At 42.1% G+C, this 22290-nt stretch overlaps 1 protein-coding gene and 1 pseudogene across 1 annotated transcript; both read left to right on the top strand.

Annotated features, from left to right (window-relative positions):
• The first annotated feature begins 3511 nt into the window (after positions 1-3511).
• LOC125535502 (ARM repeat superfamily protein) lies at positions 3512-14532 on the top strand. Its single transcript, XM_048698564.2, has 24 exons — positions 3512-3787; positions 3954-4063; positions 4910-4982; positions 5080-5141; positions 5218-5359; positions 5938-6156; positions 6266-6332; positions 6833-7238; positions 8425-8572; positions 8654-8814; positions 9110-9209; positions 9323-9397; positions 9492-9626; positions 9798-9890; positions 10260-10442; positions 10525-10629; positions 11488-11646; positions 12313-12357; positions 12449-12670; positions 13229-13335; positions 13424-13480; positions 13594-13669; positions 13749-14025; positions 14100-14532. The coding sequence occupies exons 1-23, from the start codon at positions 3647-3649 to the stop codon at positions 13911-13913; spliced, it is 3051 nt and encodes a 1016-aa protein (XP_048554521.2). The 5' UTR covers positions 3512-3646; the 3' UTR covers positions 13914-14025; positions 14100-14532.
• Positions 14533-18273: 3741 nt separating this feature from the next.
• On the top strand, positions 18274-19853 carry LOC147983655 (uncharacterized; annotated as a pseudogene).
• Positions 19854-22290: the final 2437 nt, after the last annotated feature.

The raw sequence follows: 22290 nt of genomic DNA, 5'->3' as shown, positions 1-22290 counted from the left end.
TTTCACATATTGATCTTTACTAAGTTACTTTCGTTGTTGCTACTATTACAATCACTACAAAATTGCTACTGCTACTATTGCCACTGTTACCGTTACTATCATACTACTTTGCTACAAAATTTTTTGTTGCAGATATTAAGTCTTTCAGGTGTGGTTGAATTGACAACTCAACTGCTAATACTTGCGAATATTCTTTGGCTCCCCTTGCGTCGAATCAATAAATCTAGTTTGAATACTCTACCCTCGAAAACTGTTGCGATCCCTTATACTTGTGGGTTATCACGGCACTCCGATGTCGTGTCCTTCCTGAAAGCGTCGTCTTGGAGCCCACGGTTCGTCGTATGCGGCTTCATCTCTTCACGGTGGCGTGTCCATAGTCAAGGACCCCGGTTGCTCTTGTAGTGATTGGGGTGGTGTTGCTGCGCACAACACTTATGTATCATGCCTTGGGTGTGCGTGTGTTGTGTACGCATGCGTTTGTACCAGATTGTTCTTAGTCGTTGCTTTATTTATAAAGTGGGGCGAAAGCCTTTTTCGGTAAAGCCTTGTTTGTTATCTGTCATGTTTCTATCGGGTTTGAAACAGGGGTGGACCCGTTTAGTATCCGTGTTGTTCCTTCTATATGATCCACTGTTCGTGATTCTTCACGGGACAGATACATCGATAAGCAGGGGACAGGAAAATACATCAGCACATGGGACACTTGTCTAGCTGTGGTTGGTAAAAGAAAAGACTAAAACCCAATTGTTTTTCATCCGACTGTAGAATAGACTGTCCCACTTAATTTAAGTAGACCAAGGGTGTCGAAATCCTACATGGTGGTTGTCCGGACTCCTGCAATACTCCCTCCCCTAATTTGCTTCCGATTTGCGAGAAACAGACAGATGATAAATTGCAGCGGTTCAAACAGTTGCGAGTGGTTTGAGAGTCTTATGTTGGAGATGTCCTCTGCCTGGTGGCCCCGCAGAGGATTCATGTACTGCATCATTGGTATTACTGGGCCGCACAAACTATGTCCCAGACCTCAGATGGTGCACGGGGAGTCAGGGCATGTACAATGGTTGATAAAATAATCTTATCTTAAGTCTTGCATGTGAGTTAGAGATGACAAAAAATATATTTCTACAATGGGTCATCTCTTAGCCTTATTTTCAATAACTAGTTATTTTTAAAAACATGGTGAGACATATTGTGCTAAGAGATCATCTCTTGTCTTCTCTTAAGCTTTTTGTTATGATTTCTCTCTCCTCCACCTCATTATTTATCCTACGTGGTATGCCTAATAAGATAGAACAATGATACATGCCCTAAGTTTCCTCCCTAATAAAAACAGTAACGTATTGTACATTGAAAGAAAAAGATTAAACAGTAACGTATACTGATCGAACCCGGCTGGGCAGTTTCCTTCTATAAAAAGGTTTTCCGTCTCCGACCAGATGATGGCTACACCCGTACGTGTATATATAATCGCGTCCCTTGGCACGCAAACTCGTACGGTTCAATCTTGTAGCATCGACCAGATAGAAGTACTAGCAAGCTACACGCACGAGACACCAACAACGATCGTACATGGCGTCGTCATGGTCCGAACTCCCACAAGAGCTCCTGGGGCTGTTCGCCGCCCGCCTCCCGTTCCCCAACGACCGCGCTCGCTTCCGAGCGGTGTGCCGCTCGTGGCGCTCGGCTCTGCGCCACCACGGCCACCAGGCACGGCAGCTGGTCGTTCAACCCGAAGGCAGCTTCATGGCCCCGTCCGACGCCCGCTGCAGCAGGCACCCTCTGCCTTCCGTCCCTGTGGATGCCACCTGCATCGGCTCCACCGACGACTGGATCGCCCTCCGGCACGACCATGCTGATGGACACAAGTACCTCTTGTACAATCCTTTCTCGAAGGCAAGTATTCCGCTTGAACTCGACGCTGCCGTTGCCAAGGCTACCGAGGTCCGCAAGGTGCTCATGCGATCTACCGCGGCTGGTGAACTGTTCGTGGCCATCCTGACAAACGATGCCATACGCCCTTTCATCTTAAGTCGTGGAGGGAAGGACGTCTGGTTGCCCGGGCGGTGGGATCTTCTCTACGGTTTCATCATCGACATTGCCTTTCTTAAAGACAAACTTTACGCGATCACGCAGGACGAGAACCTGTTTCCGATTGATATAAGCTTGGATGGCAACGGTAAGCTCATGGTTGCCGATGGCAGGCGCGTCGTAAGGCAACCGCCAAGTAATTATGGCTACAATGCATGGAGTGCATCCGAGGACGAGGATGAGGCAGCGGGAGCATACGGCGAGGAGGCAGATGTGACATCGGATGATGATGACGATGATGAGGTATTTGAAGCATTTAATGAGAAGGTCGTGAAAGCATCAAACAGTGATGACGACGATGAGGTAGCTGGAACATTAGACGAAGCGGGAACATCAAATAAAGAGGCAATAAAGACATCATACGAGGATGGTGATGAGCAGATAGTGGGAACACTAGGCGAAAAGGCAACCATGACATCATATGAGGATGACGATGAGGAGGTAGATAGAACATCAGACGAGGAGACAGCAGAGACATATGATAAGGACGAGGTAGGGGGGGCATCAAATGAGGAGGTAGCGGGGGCATTATATGATGATGTTGATGAAGAATGGGAATCGGTGGCTGCATACGAGGAGGAGGATGATGAACCATGTGAAGAGGATGACAATACTATACCAGACAATTTTGAGTTTGTGGATGTTGATGCGCCCCACGGAGTCTTCGCTGTCGTTGTCCGCTACCTTGTTGAGTCTCGTGGAAAGTTGCTCATGGTGAAACAATACGTGCAATTGAACACACCTACTGGTTTGCCCGCACATTTCACTCGTCAAGTAGAGATTTTCGAGGCGAATGCAGGCGCATGGGTTCCGATGACCAATGGACTTGGTGACCAGGCGCTCTTTGTCAGCATGCGCTTCTCGAAGTCGGTTCCCGCACCTTGTGGCGATGTCGAGGAGGGCAATATCTATTTGTCAACACCGGCGAAGTCTTCAATATGAGGTCCAACACTTGTAGTCAAGTAAGGTGGGATATTGGCATTTCATTTGGAACCTGGGTCTTTCCTCCAGAGTTGGTGGTTTAACATGTGGGCTTGTACACGACAAAGACCTTTTATTGTAATAGGGATGCACATTGAGCTAGTTGATTTTTTTTCCCGGATGACATTGAGCTAGTTGATGAATACACCTCACTTTTTTTTTGTTCTTGAGTTACTTTGAGGCACTCTATTTATTTTTATTTCATAATATGGTTATTTTCGTAATCACGGGAATTAAACACATGTATTGGTTTATTATATGTGCCAAAATTTTCTTTCTTTTGACGGGAATTGGCGTGAATCAGAGCGTACGTCGTGCGGCCACGGACGGTGAGCAGCAGGAGGCGTATTTCCGGAACGAAAACGTAAACCTTGGAATACGTATTACGGAAGAGTAGACGTCTTCGGCCGTCCAGGAGGTCCCAGGCCTCCTCAGCCTTCTTCCGCACCCTTTCTTCCCTTCTTCCGCTCGCAACCCCACGCGACCTTCCTTCCTCTCCGATCATTTCTTCCCAGTAACCGCCGCCGCCGCCGCCGCCGCCCTCCCCGTCCGCGGCCGCCGCTGGTCGGGGGACAGCATGGCCCTCTCCGCCGGCGACGTGCCGACCATGTACGCGGTCCTCGCCAACTCGCTCAGCGCCGACGAGGCGACGCGGCACCCCGCCGAGTCGGCCCTCGCGCAGTGCGAGCCCCGCCCCGGCTTCTGCTCCTGCCTCCTGGTAAGCCGCCCCATTCCCGCGCCTCCCGCCCCTCCGCTCATTCGCCTCGCGGGGGGACGGGCCCTAGGGCTTTTCCTCCTCCGGGGCGCGCCCCGATCTGCGGGCGATTGGGGAGCGGTGCCATGGGGTCCGAGCGTGCTGACTTGCTGATCTGTTGCTTCTGCAGGAGATCATCTCCGCCAGGGGCTCGTCCTGCCGCGAGGACGTGCGCCTGCTCGCCACGGTTTATTTCAAGAACAGCATCAACCGCTACTGGCGGACTCGCCGGGATTCCTAGTGAGCCTCTCTGTTCAGCTCCGCTGGTTAATTATGATTCATTCAGTGTTTTCTCCAAGTGTTTTTGCTGACAGTAGTGACAATGTGCGCTAGAATCTCATCATGCTGTGAATTTAGGCTCTCTGCCTAAGCTTCCTACTGTCAACACGGCGGTGCTAGAATACTTGTATATATACTTGGTGTTGCTTTAATGTTTGATGCTGTTTTCTTTGAGTCGTCGTCTCGTTGATAGTTCTGACATAATACTCTGGAGCAAAATAGCTGATGGTTTCCAGCAGGAAGGAACAATAGCTGATCCACTGTAAATCAAATGTGTTCTAGATAACCTCTCTATGGAGTAAATTTGTTAAGAGTAGCATCAGGCCATCAACCACTATGGTGGGCCTGCCGGGATTCCTAGTGAGCCTATGTTTAGTTCCATTGGTTAATTGTGAATCCTTGAGTGTTTTTGCTGCCAGAAATGGCAATGTGTGTCAGAGCATCATACTGTGATCGAGACCCTGTGGCTCTGCCTATGCTTCTTATTGTCTATACGGCGGTGTTAGAATAATTGTATTGCTTTATTGTCAAATGTCCTTGTCTTAGTCTGATAATCCTGAGTCCTAACTTAAACTATCGAATTGTGGCTGATGGTGTCCAACAGGAAAGAGCAGTAGCTGATCCACTACCATATTAATTTTGTTATAGATCACCTCTCCATGGAGTAATACAACTGGAGATTTTTTGTATAAGCCTAACTCTGCACATCCGAAGTAGAATTTATGCTGTTACTTTTATTTCGATAACACTTGGTACCTTGTTAACGAACTCTGACATGTCACTACCAATTTGCATTATCTGTTGTAGTGGAATTAGCAATGAGGAGAAGGACCACCTTCGTAAAAATCTTTTGCTAAACATACGAGAGGAGAATAACCAGGTGCAGACTAGATAACATGTATTATACGTGATCTTATGATATCAAACGGACATCATGTTTATTAATGCGAGTATGTTATCTTAATGTTGTAATGTAGATTGCACTTCAGCTAGCTGTACTAATCTCGAAGATTGCACGCTTGGATTACCCAAGAGAATGGTAAGCATTTTTAGCACAATTCTTGTCAACTATCTTCCACATGAATTGAGGTGTTGCTCACGGTCATATCATTCAGGCGGGACCTTTTCTCTATATTGGCACAACAACTGCAATCTGCTGATGTTCTTGCTTCACATCGTGTGTTTATGGTCTTATTTCGAACTTTAAAGGAGCTGTCAACTAAACGGCTTGCTGTTGATCAGAGGAATTATGCTGAGGTATTTGATTTTGCAAAAATCACATATCCATCTATAAGTAGTATCACTCTTGATTTTCCGGGTTTCAAATTATTAGTTTGGCATAGTACCAGCTAGTTGGCCCGTAATGTGCATCGTCGCACACAGGCACACAACATTAGCAGATGTGTATTAACTCCACTATTTCTTTTGAATTCAAGCATGTTAAGTCATCTTAAGTGCTAAGCCAGAGGATTATTATAAGTTGAACCTTTCTTTGCTATCAAATACTCCTTCCGCCCCAAAATAAGTGACTCAACTTTACACTAACTTCAAAGTTAGTCTAAAGTTGAGTCACTTATTTTGGGACGGAGGGAGTAGTTCCTGAATTGATCAAGAGACATGCTATCCACATCATCTATGTTACTGTTTTCTCAAAGCATGGCAAGAGACATGCCATCCATAGCATTTGTGTTACTGTTTTCTCAAAGCATGAATTCATGCAGCTTGCTTTTGATTTTTTTTTTTTGCAAATTTTGTTGAGCATAAAACAGTAATGACCTAAAATTCTGACCATGATGTCGGTCTTATGTTCTAATTCATATTGTTTTCGTATGCAGATTACTAGCCACTTGTTCGAGTATACCTGGAACCTTTGGAAGAGTGACGTGCAGACTATATTGCAAAATCTTTCTATGCTCTCTCAGAGGAATGACTTAGATTCCATTTTGGAGCAATCAAACGATCTAATCTTGATATGCGACCGTTGGTTGCTTTGTTTAAAGATCATCCGGCAACTAATTTTTTCAGGTTATGCAAGTGATTCAACAACAGCGCAGGTAGTCATATTTGCTGTTATTTTGTTGCTCATACTTAGACAGACTGTTATATGATCTTCATCAGCTGGTCGAGGAAACAAAAGTCGTAAATAGTTATTTTAATTTGCAGGAAGTCTGGCAGGTCAGGGAAGTATGTCCAACAGTTTTGAGTGCCATTCAATCCCTTCTTCCTTATTGTAAGTTATGTTTTTCTCTTGTAATTTTAAGTGAATTATTCTCTCTTCTTTTGTAGTCTTGATCTAATAGACAGAAACTGCTCTGGCTTCACCAAATAATAATCCATCATAATCTATATCTAGCATTTCAAGTATTAACTGTTACGGTTCTAGTATCTTGTTGTCCTGCATTTTTATTTGACCTGGTCATTAAATCTCACAGCAAGAAACTGAAACTTTTTTTGAGAACATTCAAGAAACGAAAACTGTTTTTTGTTTGCGGAACATGCAAGAAACTGAATCTGTGATTGAATCATTCCTTTTGCTCTCCAGAAAACTTGAAGAACATAACGGTCTTATTTATATAAATGGCCCTTGTTTATATCTGCTCATGAAGTTAAACCTTTGTTTGGACGTTCCTCTCCGATGTTAGTTTGTCTGACATGTCAAGTGTGGCGTGCTGATTGATTTCAGTTCAGTTCTCACGAGTAAATTGTTCCTTATTGTATTTTACTTGACAGACTCGTCCTTTAAAGATAAGCAAGCTAAACTATGGGAATTTGCAAAAAGGGCATGCACTAAGTTGATGAAAGTCCTTGTCACCTTACAAGGCAGACATCCATATTCTTTCATACACCAAACTGTGCTTCCTGCTACAGTTGACTTCTGTTTGAATATAATCACAAATCCCGAACAGGCTGGCGCATCCTTTGAGGAGTTTCTTATACAATGCATGGTTTTGGTTAAAACTGTATCAGAATGCAAAGAGTACAAACCAAGTGCCACAGGTCGCGTCATCAATGAAAGTGCACAACCTTTAAGCCTGGAGCAAAAGAAAAAAAACTTTGCAGCAGTGGCTAGTGACATGCTGAAGGTTGTTTTGCCTGGTGATCGAGTTGTGTTGCTTTGCAACATTTTAATAAGGAGGTAATGTTCTGAGTAAAAATAGCATGTTTATATTATTTTTTATGGGAAGATTATTGCAATACTACTAGTTTGCATGTTTTTTTATCTTTGGCAAGCATCAACATAAACAGCTCAAGTTTGTGTAAGTTAGTATATGACTAGACCTCCTTTTAACTAAACAGATGCATTAATGCTGGACGAGGACATCTTTTAGCCTGCCATTTTATATTCCACAGAAGAAAATAATTCAAAATCCTTATGAACCTTAAAAAAAAGGGCAGCCCGGTGCATGTAGCTCCCGCTTTTGCAGGGTCCGGGGAAGGGTCCGATCACTTTGGGTCTTTTTGTACACAACCACCAACCATTTTGTATTCCGCAGAAGAAAATAGTAAAAATCCTTATGATGAACCTTAAAAAAAAGGGCAGCCCGGTGCACTTAGCTCGGTCCGACCACTTTGGGTCTTTGTACGCACCCTTTCCCTGCATTTCTGCAAGAGGCTGTTTCTAGGACTCGAACCCATGACCACCTCATGGTCACAAGGCAACAGCTTCACCGCTGCGTCAAGGCTCCCCTTCCTTATGATGAACCTTGAATGGAAGAATTGCAAAAATAGATTAGCCAGGAGCTGTTGGTCTTTTGTGATGCATTAATGCTGGACGAGGACATCCTTTGGCCAACCGTGTTATATTCTGCAGGAGTGAAATGATTTAAAGTCCTTATGATGAAACCTTGAATTTAAGAATTGCAAAAATAGATTAGCTAGGAGCTGTTGCTCTTTTGTGATTATTAAAGCATATTAAGCTATGACCTGCTGAAGTAAACTTCCTTATGACAGTTCCATATATGGCAAATAACATGTAAGTGCATTTTTTATGCTAGTTAGTCTTTAGAAATGCTATAAACATTAAAACATATAATGGTACACAAAAACGCTGCTGTGAGCTACAGAGCACACTTTATTTCTGCACCAAAAGCATATAATGTAACATTCTTGATGAATCGCCTTAAGGATTGTGGACTACTGCAGTATATAAAACAATAGAATATATTATTATTGGTTTTTTTGTAAATTTTTTTGCATGCACGCTACATGTATACACAAATTCCTGAGATTAGGGGATTGTTTTCTAGTATTTGTGCCTTCACGTTTTTGCTTGGGATTTTGACAGCCTTCTTGGATTCAGGAACTTACCAATTCTTGTGCAGATACTTTATTTATACAGCAAAAGATCTGGAGGAATGGTCAGAGAATCCTGAATCCTTTCATCATGAGCAGAATTTGGTCCAGTGGACTGAGAAACAACGGCCATGTGCTGAAGCCCTCTTCATTGTCATCTTTGAGAACTACCGAGAGGCATGCACATTATAACATTCTTTTTAACTGTCCTGCGAGTCTGCTGAATGTTGCGATGCTTACATAATCATTTGTTTCCAGCTACTAGCTCCAGTTGTTGTTTCAATTCTTCAAGAAGCCATGTCTGTTTCTCCACCACTCGAAACAGATGTTACATCTGGAATGCTTCTGAAGGATGCTGCTTATACAGCTGCCGGGCATGTGTATTATGAACTTTCAAATTACCTCAGTTTTAATGAATGGTAAGTTAAATAGCAACAATGTATCTGTATTTACTTGCAAAAAGGTTGGATGTATGGTGCTCATTTAATCCATGCTGATCTTTGTAATTGTTTAAATTATTTAGTAAAATTTGATCAGGCTTTATACAGCTGTTTGCATATGCTTCTGGATGTTGCATTTGTATGTTCATATGCATTAAGGACTATGCATTGATTTCCTTTTGATGGGACAGCTAAGTTTGTTGCAAGATCAATAGCTAGAGCAAATCCTGCTTCACTGCCTTTCCTTAGTTTTTTTTTAATTTTATTTCTACAGGTTCCATGGATCTCTATCCATAGAAATTTCAAATGGTCATCCCAATATGCGTATCATTCGTCGAAAAGTTGCATTGCTACTTGGGCAATGGATTTCTGAGGTTCACTCTTCTATCATTGTATTAGAAAAGCTAAACATTACTAATATCAGAGTTTTAGTTGACGGTCTGTAGGTTCCTCGCATCTTCAGCTTCTGATAATTGTAGTTTTGCAGATCAAGGGTGACACACGGAAATTGGTCTACCGTGCTTTGGTTGCATTGCTGCAGGATAATGACATAGCTGTCAGGGTATGCTTTGCGTTTACGATTCCTTGAATACGAGTCATTTCCATATATTCATCTACTTTGTTTAATAACTTGGTTCACGCTGTTCTACTTTCAGCTAGCAGCATGCTCTTCTCTGTGTTATCTTTTCCAAGAATCTAGCTTTTCAGAACTTGATTTGTTTGAATGTCTTCCAACATGTTGGACAATGTGTTTCAAGTTGACAGAAGATGTCCAAGAATTTGATTCTAAGGTTTGGATTCCCATAGTACATCTTTTGTTTCCTTCACCTGTCGTGTATGCAAGGGTTCTAAGTGGATCATTGACCCACTGTACCATTTTGAACGTCATCTTTATGTTACTTGTCAACCCATGCCTGGCAAACATTATCTTACCTAAATATTTTCCTTTTATTTTTATGTAGGTGCAAGTGTTGAATTTCATCTCAGTTCTTCTTGAACATGTCGGAGACAAGGTTATTCCATTTGCAAGTCAGTTATCACAATTTTTCCAGAAGGTATAGCTCAGGCATTTTGTTCTGAATATGTGCTAGAAAGACAATTATCATTTTGGCTGTACTCTATTCATGGACTGATGACAAAGCATACTTATTTTGAGCTCAGCTGTTTATGCATTTTATGATTCAAATTGTACCATTTGTTGAATTCGGAAATTCAGAAGAGAGAAGAGAGAAATTAGCCTTTTCAAGCAATGAGATTTCTTCAGTTTACCTTCACAATTTCAACTGGCTATCAACTTTTAAAAGTAATAGTATCAGCTTTTAACTAACTTATTGAAAGAGTTTATCAGTTGTTAAATGACAATGCAGATTTTGTTCCTGCTGCACGAATTAATTAGTTATTCTAATTTGAGTGTGTTTTTCCAGATCTGGGATGAATCTGCTGGTGAAAGCTTGTTACAGATTCAACTGCTAACAGCACTTCGAACTTTTGTTTCTTCTCTTGGATACCAGTCGCCTCTTTCTTATCACATGCTTATGCCTATACTGCAAAGTGGTGTAAATGTTGATAGCCCTGATGCTCTTAATCTTCTCGAGGACAGTGTTCTGGTAAGTAGTTCTTAACCAAGTCCATACCGATGAGCTTGCATGCACTTGCGCAAATTATCTAACATTGAGATTAATAATGCAGTTGTGGGAAGCAACCCTTTCGAATGCCCCATCTATTGTACCTCAACTGATGGATTTATTCCCTTATCTTGTGGGCATTGTGAATAGAAGCTTCGACCATCTGGAGGTTAGAATACACACCTGCCCACCCCAAAAAACAGAAGAGGCAAACATCCTTGGTCACATAAAATTTTAGGCACTGATGCACTCCGAAACATACATGTTCAAAACATGCAGAATATTAATACTACTCCCTCCGTCCCAAAATTCTTGTCTTAGATTAGTCTAGATACGGATGTATCCAATACTAAAACGTGACTTGATACATCCATATTTAGACAAATCTAAGACAAGAATTTTGGGATGGAGGGAGTATTATGGAAATATTCTGAGACAAAACTACTGTATTTCGATATAATCATATAGTTATTCATAATGAATTCATTGTTCAAAATATTGGTCAATAAATTAGTTAACCGGATGGTTAATCCCTACTCCGTGGGTCACTGAGTAGCCGATTATCTGATTTATAGGACGGTTAACTGATTTATCGGCCGATTAACTGATTTATCAGCCGATTAACTGATTTATCAGACGGTTAACTGATTTATCGGCTGATTAAATCAGCCGATTATTCCCTTATCGCCAGCTGACCGAGCAGTTACCAGCTAAAGATTTCCTGAACATTAATAATACTTGCTACTTAAAGCTGAAATAGTTTGGCCTTCTAGGATGGCACTTACTTTTTTACTGGAAAAATTTGTTCGTAAGTACAGTTTGATTTTTGTCATAGGTAGCAGTACAGTCTGAAATCTTATGGGTTTCAGCTCTAGCCTACCCCAACTTGTTTGGGACTAAAGGCTTAGTTGTTGTTGTAGCAGCACAAAGTAAACCTACTCCGTGTCATTTGGATTGTTTCCTTATATTGCATGCCACGATTAATGATTTGGAGGGTTTTGTTTTCTTGACCTTTTGAATGATGCAGGTCGCGGTCAACATAATTGAGGATTACACAATTTTTGGTGGATCAGAATTTTTAAAAAGCCACGGTACAAGTTTGGCGAATGTTCTTGATACTATTGTTGGAAATGTAAATGACAAGGGACTTCTCACCACACTTCCAGTCATTGATCTTCTTATTCAGGTTATTATTTATTTTCCATTTTGAAGCAACCTGACTTTCTGCAGAACTTTACCTATCTATGATTCATTTAATGCTGAGTCAAGGATAGCAAACAACATGAGCTAGGTCTAAGAAAAGGAAAACCTGTCAAACGTATAGCTTCTCTTCATGGGACCCATTAGATAGATAAAGAAGCTCAAATTTTGTCTACTTTAACTGGGATATGAAAGAGCAATGATATGTGAGAGAGCACAGTGTGCTGGAAGGAAAGATTATTTCAATCCCTGGACTCGGCTGTAGTTCAGGATTCAACAACTCCAAGGAAACTCTCTTAGCATCGGAATGATGCAACAGCTGAGCTTGGGTCTAAGGCTGTTCTTAGCACCAAGTTTTTTGAAACATTACACATGGTCTTATAGCAATCTTGACCATCATCTTAGCAGAATGCCGGGGAACCTAAGTTTCTTACTACCATGAACACTGTTCTCCCTGTTTGCATCAGGGTTAAGGAATAAATGCTCTGGGAACTAATTAATGGCCATTTTATTTGTGGAAGTTAGGTCGTAATACCATGTGATGAAACTGCAGGTGCCTGTTTCTTTTTACGTCAACACATTACAATTAGGAGTTATCTTTCTTTTTTCCTCACTTTTTTTGTATCTATCTAATTGGAGCTTTTGGGTGCAGCTCTTTCCTCAGGAAGCTCCACCTTTGATATCCAGTGCTCTTCAGGTACTTATGTGGTTGGTTACTTGGTCTCAAGTCTGGAATGTTCAAATGATACTTCATCATTCTGACTTGTTTATTCATGCCAACCTCTTAGAAACTTATCTTCATATCTTTGAGTCGAGATGATGAGCATAACCCTTCTAGGACAACTGTACGTGCATCCTCTGGAGCAATTCTTGCTAGGCTTTTGGTGATGAATACAAACTTTTCGGCACAGCTATTATCAGAGCCTACCCTTTTGGCAAACATTCAACAGTCAGGGATATCTCTAAAGGATAATCTGCTACTCTCTTTGGTTGATATGTGGATTGATAAGGTACATGTTGCAGCATTTCCCTGTTTATTGGACTGAGATTGATGTGTCAATTAATGCTTTCTCTCCAAGTGGGTAATGAAGTAGGTTCTTTTACTGCCACCATTTGATTTACGCATGTGTTTACGAAAATATTATGTGTATGATCAAACTCGCTAAACCAGTAAATATGTTCGTTGCTTCAGTGCTAAACCTTACCAGGTGATACTGACTTGGACATGTTTTTTTACAAAAATATGCTGTGCATATGATCAAACTCATGAAATCAGTAAATCTGTTGGTCCAATGCTTAAACATTGGCAAGCAGATATTGTCAACATGCTTGCATTGTCAACGAAACGTTGCGTCTACTGTTCAGATAATGTGCGCAGTTTGTGTTTACTGACAGGATTAGCATGTCCAATTAGATAAGTCTTAATATGTCTTTGTGTTTACTGACAGGATTAGCATGTCCAATTAGATAAGTCTTAATATGTTTTAGACGTTGGAATGCACTTTTAAATTCTTGAAGTCCCACTTGTTTATGCGTTGCTGTTTAACAAGCGCTATATCATTGGACAGGTGGACAATGCATCTGCTATACAGCAGAAGGAATACGCAATGGCTCTCTCTGTAGTTTTGACCTTGCAGATACCTCAAGTCATCGACAAACTTGATGATATATTAAGGTAGGACATTTCTGGTGATCATAATTGAAATTAAGACTCTGTTGTTGGCTGGTAGTTTGTTGCTCATAAGTTATATGATTTTATGCAGTGTTTGCACGACTGTTATTATTGGGGGCCGTGAAGTAAAGACCGAGGATGATTCTAGGTGTAGTATTGTACTGATATATTACTATGACTTTAGCTTGTCTATTTCAATTATAAATATTTAAGGCCTCTCTCAATTCTATGCGTAATTAATTATTGGTACAATATTTGCAGTGGCGATATTACAAGCTCTTCTTGGCTTGGAAATGATAATTCAGGTTACTCCAGCAAATTCTTGAAAAAGCGACAAGTGAGCTGTGTTTCTTTGAACATCTCTTTTCTGAATAATTAGATTATTAGGCACATATTCTGACAATTCCCTTGATCAGGCAAAGGATTTAGATCCGATCAAACAAGCTTCGCTAGAGAACATACTAAGGGAGAACTTGAAGGCATGTGCAGCTCACCACGGGGATTCGACTTTCAATGCTGCCATCAGCAGGATCCATCCATCATCATTTGCTCAGTTGCAGCAGGCCCTGAATAGTGCATGAGATGCGCATACTTCCTAACTGATTCTTTGATGTTCTTTTGAATACATTGAAGAACATCCGGCGCATCACGAGCCACCATTTCTTGGAGCGCATGGTGATCCCCATGCACCATGTAACTCACCTCACCCGACACTCGTTCAATAAGCTGTAAGCTTCAATGGATTTAACGCTCCCTTTTCTTTTCAGGTGCTGCCATTTGATGCGCTGCCTTTTTCGGTCCTGTGATGTACTGTCGAAGATGAGGGCAGTTCATCGTGTAGGTGTAGAGTGCCGACTAACGTGTGAATAGCGAGAGTTGTGATCGAGCAGCTTTTTCATCCCCCACCCTGGGTTATTGGTTGATGGTCATATTCTTCTACGTGTTAGGTCTTTCGTGTGGGTTTGACCACTCTAAAGAGGCGGTTGGAGTTTTCATGGACATTATTGCGGGCTATTTTTCTGCAAATCTTTTTGTTATCTGCTGGGGGTTGATTGGGCTAGTCTTCTGGTTGGCAGAGGTTTTACTTCCCAGGCGGCTGACTTTACATGAGAAGAGGTTGTCAGAGTTGGTGAATGTAATTGTTTGTGCGAGAACAATATTATTGTGATAATGAATTGTTCCGAGACTCGTTTTTCATCAGGGCACTGGTAGGCGCATTTTGGGCCGGTCGCCGTGGGCTGGTCGCCGTGCATCCGTCAGATTGGAGCCCTTTGCACTGTTGATTCCCCCTGATTCTATCTTCCTCGCCCTTTGCTGGGTAGCATCTTTTCCTTCCCTTCACGCTTAGCCGGTGGGTAGTCACCTCGCGCTGCCGCGTTAGTTGTCCCTGTCGGCGGGTTGCAGCATCGGCGGCGGAGCATGTTGCTCTTAGCTGGTTGCCGCATGCACCATCTCTGATTGCAGCTTCTTTTTTTGCGTCACCGGTGGTAGCTCGCCATGCGTCCGTCCCATTACCTCTGAAACCTGGTTCCAGCAAAATTAATCGCCGCTTCCAGCAAAACTCACTGCCCGTTGCAGCAAAAAAGACCATCGTCCCAGCAAAAAATCAAGGCAAATTTTGCTAGGACGGTGGGCCATACATGGGGGGTTCGTCTATGAGAAGGTGTTGCTATCGTTGTGCCATTGTGTTTTGCGCGAGGGGTGTTTTGTGGACGCTAGGGCCATCATGGTGCGCAAGCCGGCCGAAAGTTTGGCCGGTCATCCGGCTCGAAACTTTTACCTTTTTGTTTTGCTTCTCATTTACGCACAACACCTCATGATTGGTATCTTCGATGCTTATCATTTGATCACCTAGTTCTTTTTTTTGTGTGGGGATTTGATCACCTAGTTCAACGGTACTATTACCATTCACTTAGATGTATTCCGTTGAGTTTTTCGGACAGTTTGTCAAATTTGCCGTTGGTTGTGGAATGTCCACTCAAAGACTAAAAGTAGAGGACCATGCGTAGCATCTTTTCCTTCCCTTCACGCTTAGGCAGCGAGGGCAAAGTTCTCCACTCCAAGCTCCATCAGCCAACCTATGGATTCACCTTCACTCTGCTCGCAGCTCCGGTGGCGAATGGTGGTGAGGTGCGGAATCTTGGTGCCTTTACTTGGCTAATTGTTTAGGTTAGGGGGTTTTAGTGTAGGGGCGACACTTGGGTGGATGGTGACGCTTCATCTTTGAATTGGTCTTTTGGGTTTTAATCCTTCTCGAATTTGTCCACCGGGATGGAGCCAACGGTGCTCTAGCGTAGATTCTTGTTGTCTCCTTGAAGAGGCGAGGTTAGTGTTTTTGCCGTACATGCTCGATGAGAAGATGTGATACTTGGCATTTCATATCGATTCAAAGGTTCAATGGCCACAAGTGCGGCTCTAGGATGCTCCTTATGGTAAGTGCACAAAGACCTCTCGGTTGTTATCGACAAGGCTAGGTTGGCTCCAATAGGTGAGCGCGACAGCCATGAGTCGATAGTTCGTTCTAGTAGCGACAGTGATCGTTTGTTGGTCCGTAAGTCTTGATGCAATATTTGTTACTCCCTCCGTTCCGAAATAATTGTCGCTGGGGGGTCTTTTCCGACCAGGTGAAAAGTAGTGAAATTACAAAACTGCCCCGATTTGAAATCGCGCTCAGGTCGTCATCTTTCTCCGTCGCTCCTTCCCTCCGCCAGGACTCCTTCGCTCCTCCCCTTCGCCAGGCGGACTCCGTCCCTCCTCCCCTTCGCCAGGCTCCTCCGTCGTCCGCATCTCCGGCGTCCTTCCCCGCCGGCTGTCTGCGCCGCTCCAATCGAGAGCCAGATCCCCTCTTTGGTCGCCCTTCCCCGCCGTGATTGGAAGCTCCCTCGCCGCGGTCCAGAGCTCCCTCGCCAGCGCTCCACCCCAGAGCTCCAGGCGCCATAGCTCCACCTCCATCCAGACCAACGCAGGCGCCCAGGCGCTCCTCCTCTCCACGCCCAGGGACTCCTCTCCATCTCCAGGGACTCCTCCTCTCCAAGTCCGCCCAGGTTGAGGTGAGCTGGAGGCTGGAGCTGGGCTCGGCTACTGCCCAGGCTCTCCTCATCCCAGGCTGTCCTCACCCCAGACACAGGTTCATCTCCTCTCCCCAGGCTCCACTGCTGTCGCTGGAAACAACTTGATGATCATACTGCAAACACAAACACACATTTCTCTGTTGAGGATATCATCTCCAGGAGTACATAGATATGTTGTCATCAGAACCATACTGTCTTGATTACTGCAAACATACTGTCATCAGAAACACACTGGGGACAGTATTTGAGTCCCTAGTATACTGAAGATCTACTCCTGACGATAGATATGTTAAAGTAGTCATCAGGACTAGGAGTGATTTTTTTGATATGCTCAAGTTGATCAAGATATGCAGACAAAGAGAGTACTGCAAGAGAATAGTGCCTAATTCTCAAATACTCTTGGAGATCAGATTGTCTGGAAATAATTAAATGATCATTTGGGTACTGACAAAGATATGCTGTACCACCGACTCGGAGTACACTGAAGATGATTGAAATAATTAAATGTACTGAAATTGCAGTATACCATTTTGCTTTTTTACTCCAACAATTTGCATCATGCTGATATGTATATCTACTAGTGGAGTAATGGAGTACTTACTCTGCTTAAGAGGAAAGCAGACCCATGTCTTGTTTAGACTCGTGTGTATTTGGCCACCTGAAAATCAGACTCGTGTGTATCATTAAGCAGTTCTACCCTGCATCGACTGTTCACTGCAAAAAGCCAAAAACAGCAGCATTAATAATCTGCATCCATACATCATGTTAGTTTATCAGTAACTGATCTAAGCCATCATGTTAGTTCCTTCCCTCCTCTTTGCCAAAAACGCAAATCTCCCCTGCTACTGTTGCGTCACAAAAGCAGTGTGTTAGTTTCCGCCAAAGGAGCGTGACAAACTTGTGTAAATTCTACCATTATGCTTCAGGATGTAACTTGTGCAATTCTTCAGGATGTAACTTGTGCAATTCTACTCTTCTTCTAAACAAAACAGAGCAGCTTTCTTGCAATAAGGTGATCTTATACTCCGAAGAAACTGAACATAGTTGACGCTTCTTGACAATTTTTTAAAACTGAACATAAACTGATTACAGTTAATATAGAGCAAAACAGTAGCACCGATAAACAGAAGAAGAAGAAGAAGAAATAGTGCAATGAAAATTAACTACTTTCAAAACTCTCCAATATATATCTACTCAAGTAAGGGGCCAACTGACTAACTTTCTGAACTGAGATACAAGTATACATACATGGACTTTTGTTAGAATCACAGATGCCTATCCTCAAAAATTAATACCTAGCGAAGGGAATACATGGTCGGAGGTCACAAACATGATATTTAATCTGAAAACATCAAGCTCGGTAGATAGATGGAACAACAGACTAACCATATTGGTCTCCACTGAAGTCAAATCAACTATGAACTGTTGGATTTTCTTCAGTCCATCCGAACATTTGGACAAAGAAAACCAAATTCAGGGTTATATTGATGCTGCTAAGGGCCTGTAAATAGGATGGAGAAGATAGATCAATATGAAACCTGCTAAAACTTTGGCCTTCCGATGGTCATCGGCAAGCTTGCCTAAGGTGTAGCGAACACCGACTTCAACAGCAGCACAAAGGACTCCTACCTGCCTCATTCCACCACCCAGTGTCTTCCTAAGACAAATTGTGAAAGATGTTCATCTAAAGCTCCTTTGAGATATCTGTAACAATATAAGGATGACATTTATACAATGATGTTCAATTATTTCTTTAATATAGTCATGTACGGTTTACATTTTGGCGCAAGTTAACTAACTCAAGATAGATTACCTTGTGCTTCTACTTGTACTTCTACTTCATCTTACATATTCATATCTTCAGGAGAAAATGGATCTCCCAGACCTCAACTTCAGTCCACCTACAGAAGATGCGGATGAAATGGATGAAGATGCAGAAAATGAAATGGAAGGACATGTAGGAGAAGAAATGGAAGGAGATACAGAATAGGGGATGGAAGGAGATGAAATAGTTCAAAATCCAGGTACAGTTACAGTTGATCATTCCATCATTTCATCACTTGATCATTCCATCGCTTCATCACTTGATCATTTCATTTAATCATTTCTCTGTTGTATGTCTTGGTACAGGTGTTGGTCAAGTTGCTAGGAAATATAAAACCCTCAATAACCAGAATTTTTTTGCTGCTTATGTAGCAATGCATACACTGTGTATGAGTAGAGGAGGCACTTTTTTGGAAACTGATAAGCAAGACATTGCAAATTTTTTTGGAGTGGGTGTTTGGAATATACAAAGAATTTGGAGGAAAGCAATGAAGCAAATTAGCGAAGGTAAAGAGGTGGATGTTTCTAATAAAAAAAGGAAATTCTGGAAGAAAGCCTAAGGACATTAACCTAGAAAAAATCCTAACGATCCCATTAAACAAAAGGTCTACCATTAGGTCACTTGCCTGTCAACTGGGATGTAGCCCTACCACACTTCATAGAAAGTTCATGTTAAACTTGATAAGGAGGCATACAAACTGTGTGAAGCCAGCTCTAAAGGACCAGAATAAGAAGGATACGATGAAATTTTGTTTGTCGATGCTTGATGAGGCAACAACAACAACTGCAAGGCCTAAGTTCAAGACTATGCATAATGTTGTCCATATCGACGAAAAGTGGTTTAACATGACAAAGAAGAATAAAACATATTATCTGCTGGATGGGGAGGAAGAGCCTACGAGGCCTATACATGGCAACTGTATTGGCAAGGTGATGTTCTTGACGGCCGTTGCTAGGCCGAGGTGGGACAGTGAAGGAAACATGACCTTCTCTAGGAAAATCGGTATCTGGCCATTCGTGAAGGATGTTCCTGCTCAAAGGAGAAGCGACAACATGCACAAAGGTACAATAGAGACAAAATCAATAAAGGTTGACAGAAAAGTGATGAGGGAGTTCCTGATAGAGAAGGTTTTGCCAGCAATACAAGCTATTTGGCCCGAAGGTGATGCTGGACAGACCATCTACATTCAGCAGGATAATGCTAAGCCCCATATCTTGCCAGATGACTCAGAATTTCTAGAAGCTGTCGCAAAAACTAGACTTGACATCAGAATAATACAATAACCTCCCAACAGTCCTGATTTGAATGTGCTTGACCTTGGGTTTTTCAACTCGCTCCAATCCCTGACAGATTGTCTGAGTCCTAAAACACCACAAGACCTTATTAAGGGTGTTTTGGAGGAATTTGAAGGCTATGACGTTTACAAGCTCAACAGAATTTTCCTAACTCTGCAGACGTGCATGGTTGAGATCCTGAACCATGCACAGGGCAATGGGTATAAAATACCCCATGTAAACAAGGAAAGGCTTGAGGGGCTTGGGCAACTACCTCCAAGATTATCATGCCCACCAGAGGTGTATGCAAATGCCCTGCACAACTTAGGGCTAATGGAGAGGGTTCATTAATGGAATATGAGCTTGTGATGATGCTTGCAGTGAGGTTGTGATGCTAGTGATGATGCTTGTGATGCTAGTGATGATGCTTGCAATGAGGCTCTGATGCTAGTGATGAGGCTGTGATGCTATTGATGAGGTTGTGGTGCTAGTGATGATGCTTGTGATGAGGCTCTGATGCTACTGATGATGCTTGTTATGCTTGCGATGGGGCTGTGATGCTAGTGATGATTCTTGTGATGCTTACGATGAGGCTGTGATGCTAGTGATGATGCTTGTGATGCTTGCGATGAGGCTCTGATGCTAGTGATGATGCTTGTGATGCTTGCAATGAGGCTGTGATGCTAGTGATGCTTGCGATGAGGCTGTGATGCTAGTGATGAGGCTCTGATGCTAGTGATGCTAGTGATGAGGCTAGTGATGCTTGCGATGAGGCCGTGATGCTAGTGATGATGCTTGTGATGCTTGCGATGAGGCTCTGATGCTAGTGATGAGGCTCTGATGCTTGTGATGCTAGTGATGAGGCTAGTTGCTGGCGATGAGGCTGTGATGCTTGTCATGTCTGCAATAATCCATATTTGAGTATGTTGGAGTACGTTGTTTGTGTGGAGTATGTTGGAGTATGTCTAACTCCACTTGTATGTGTAACTCCATTTAAAATTTTACTCCATTTGATTTTGCACTTTTACTCCAAGTATTCTTACTCCATGTATTTTTTTACTCCATACTCCATTTGTATGTGTATATTTCTACTACTCCATTTGTATGATCATTCTCTGATAGGAGAGTAGTGAATTAGAGAAGAGTATGTGTCATAATCCATAGTCCTTTAGTTTTAATTAATTAAAGAAAAGGACTTGTTGTTGTCGCTGCTATTAAAGAGAGGAATATGAGAGGAAAGGAGTGGAATAGAAGAGAGAGGAGTGGAGTGGAATAGGAGAGGAGAGGAGAGGAGAGGAGAGGAAAAAGATTAATTTAATTTTAACACAAAAGGTTTAATTTAGTAACAGAAAAGGTTGAATTTAAGTTTAATTAATAGAAAGGTTGAATTTGAGTTTAATTAACTAAAAATGTTTAATTTAGATTTAATTAAAAGAAAAGGTTTAATTTCCAATTAATTAAAATTATCTAAGAAGAGGAGAGGATAAGATAAGAGAAGAGAGGAGAGACAAGAAGAGATAAGAAGAGAGAAGAGAGCAAGAAGATGCTCCTACAGAAGAGGAGTAGAAAGTTTCAGTTAATTAACCGAAACTACTCCTACAGAGAAGATACTGAGATTTTCAGAACACATTGGTAACAACCTGAACATTGCTAACACTGATTTTCATTGACAGAAGCAAAGAATGGTCATGTAGACATTCAGAAGTTAGGAAATTCGACCCCACGGTGTATACAAACAACAAGGAAGTGTTCATATGACACATTCAGGTGGAAAGATTATTGTTCAGACAAGAGCAAGCAGGAGTACACTTGCTACACTTGATATTGATGCTACTGTGCAAAAGTAACTGCTACTGTAAATACAGATGTTAACAAATGGAGTAATTCAGTTAACAAGCAAGAGTAGTGTTAACAAATGTGCTCACTAAATGGAGCATAAAATCTTTGACAGCAGCCATTAACTAAATGTGCTCACTAAACTGTCTTCTTCTTCTTTCACATCATAATTTTTGTGCATTTCAATTAAACCAAATGGGCGTACTCCAAACTGTTGTTGTCACAGTGTCATCCTGACTGGTTGTTGTCAGTAGACAAGATAAGAGAAGAGAGCAAGAAGAGAAAAGAAAATGCACAGTTCTTTGATTTTACCAGTAGTTCAACTACACAGTAGTTTTACCAACAGTTCTTTGAATTTGATTTCACTGGAAGTACTGTTGGAAATACACCCTAGAGGCAATAATAAAATGGTTATTATTGTATTTCCTTGTTCATGATAATTGTCTATTATTCATGCTATAATTGTATTATCCGGAAACTGTAATACATGTGTGAATACATAGACCACAACATGTCCCTAGTAAGCCTCTAGTTGACTAGCTCGTTGATCAATAGATGGTCATGGTTTCCTGACCATGGACATTGGATGTCATTGATAACGGGATCACATCATTAGGATAATGATGTGATGGACAAGACCTAATCCTAAGCATAGCGCAAGATCGTGTAGTTCGTCGGCTAAAGATTTTCTAATGTCAAGTATCATTTCCTTAGACCATGAGATTGTGCAACTCCCGGATACCATAGGAATGCTTTGGGTGTACCAAACGTCACAATGTAACTGGGTGGCTATAAAGGTGCACTGCGGGTATCTCCGAAAGTGTCTGTTGAGTTGGCACGAATCAAGACTGGGATTTGTCACTCCGTGTGATGGAGAGGTATCTCTGGGCCCACTCGGTAGGAAATCATCATCATGAGCTCAATGTGACCAAAGAGTTGATCACAGGATGAT

Source organism: Triticum urartu, chromosome 2A (genome assembly GCF_056163025.1).
Source record: "Triticum urartu cultivar PI428250 chromosome 2A, HENAU_Tu73, whole genome shotgun sequence".
NCBI classification, from domain to species: domain Eukaryota; kingdom Viridiplantae; phylum Streptophyta; class Magnoliopsida; order Poales; family Poaceae; genus Triticum; species Triticum urartu.
This window is presented reverse-complemented; position numbering and strand designations above follow the sequence as displayed.

Bases quoted from the DNA above. Each gene is read 5' to 3' on its own strand.
- LOC125535502 (XM_048698564.2), top strand. From the start codon at position 3,647: ATGGCCCTCTCCGCCGGCGACGTGCCGACCATGTACGCGGTCCTCGCC. The intron at 4,983-5,079 runs GTGCAGACTAGA...GTTGTAATGTAG, and splicing joins TACGAGAGGAGAATAACCAG to ATTGCACTTCAGCTAGCTGT. The intron at 9,210-9,322 runs GTTCACTCTTCT...GTAGTTTTGCAG, and splicing joins TTGGGCAATGGATTTCTGAG to ATCAAGGGTGACACACGGAA.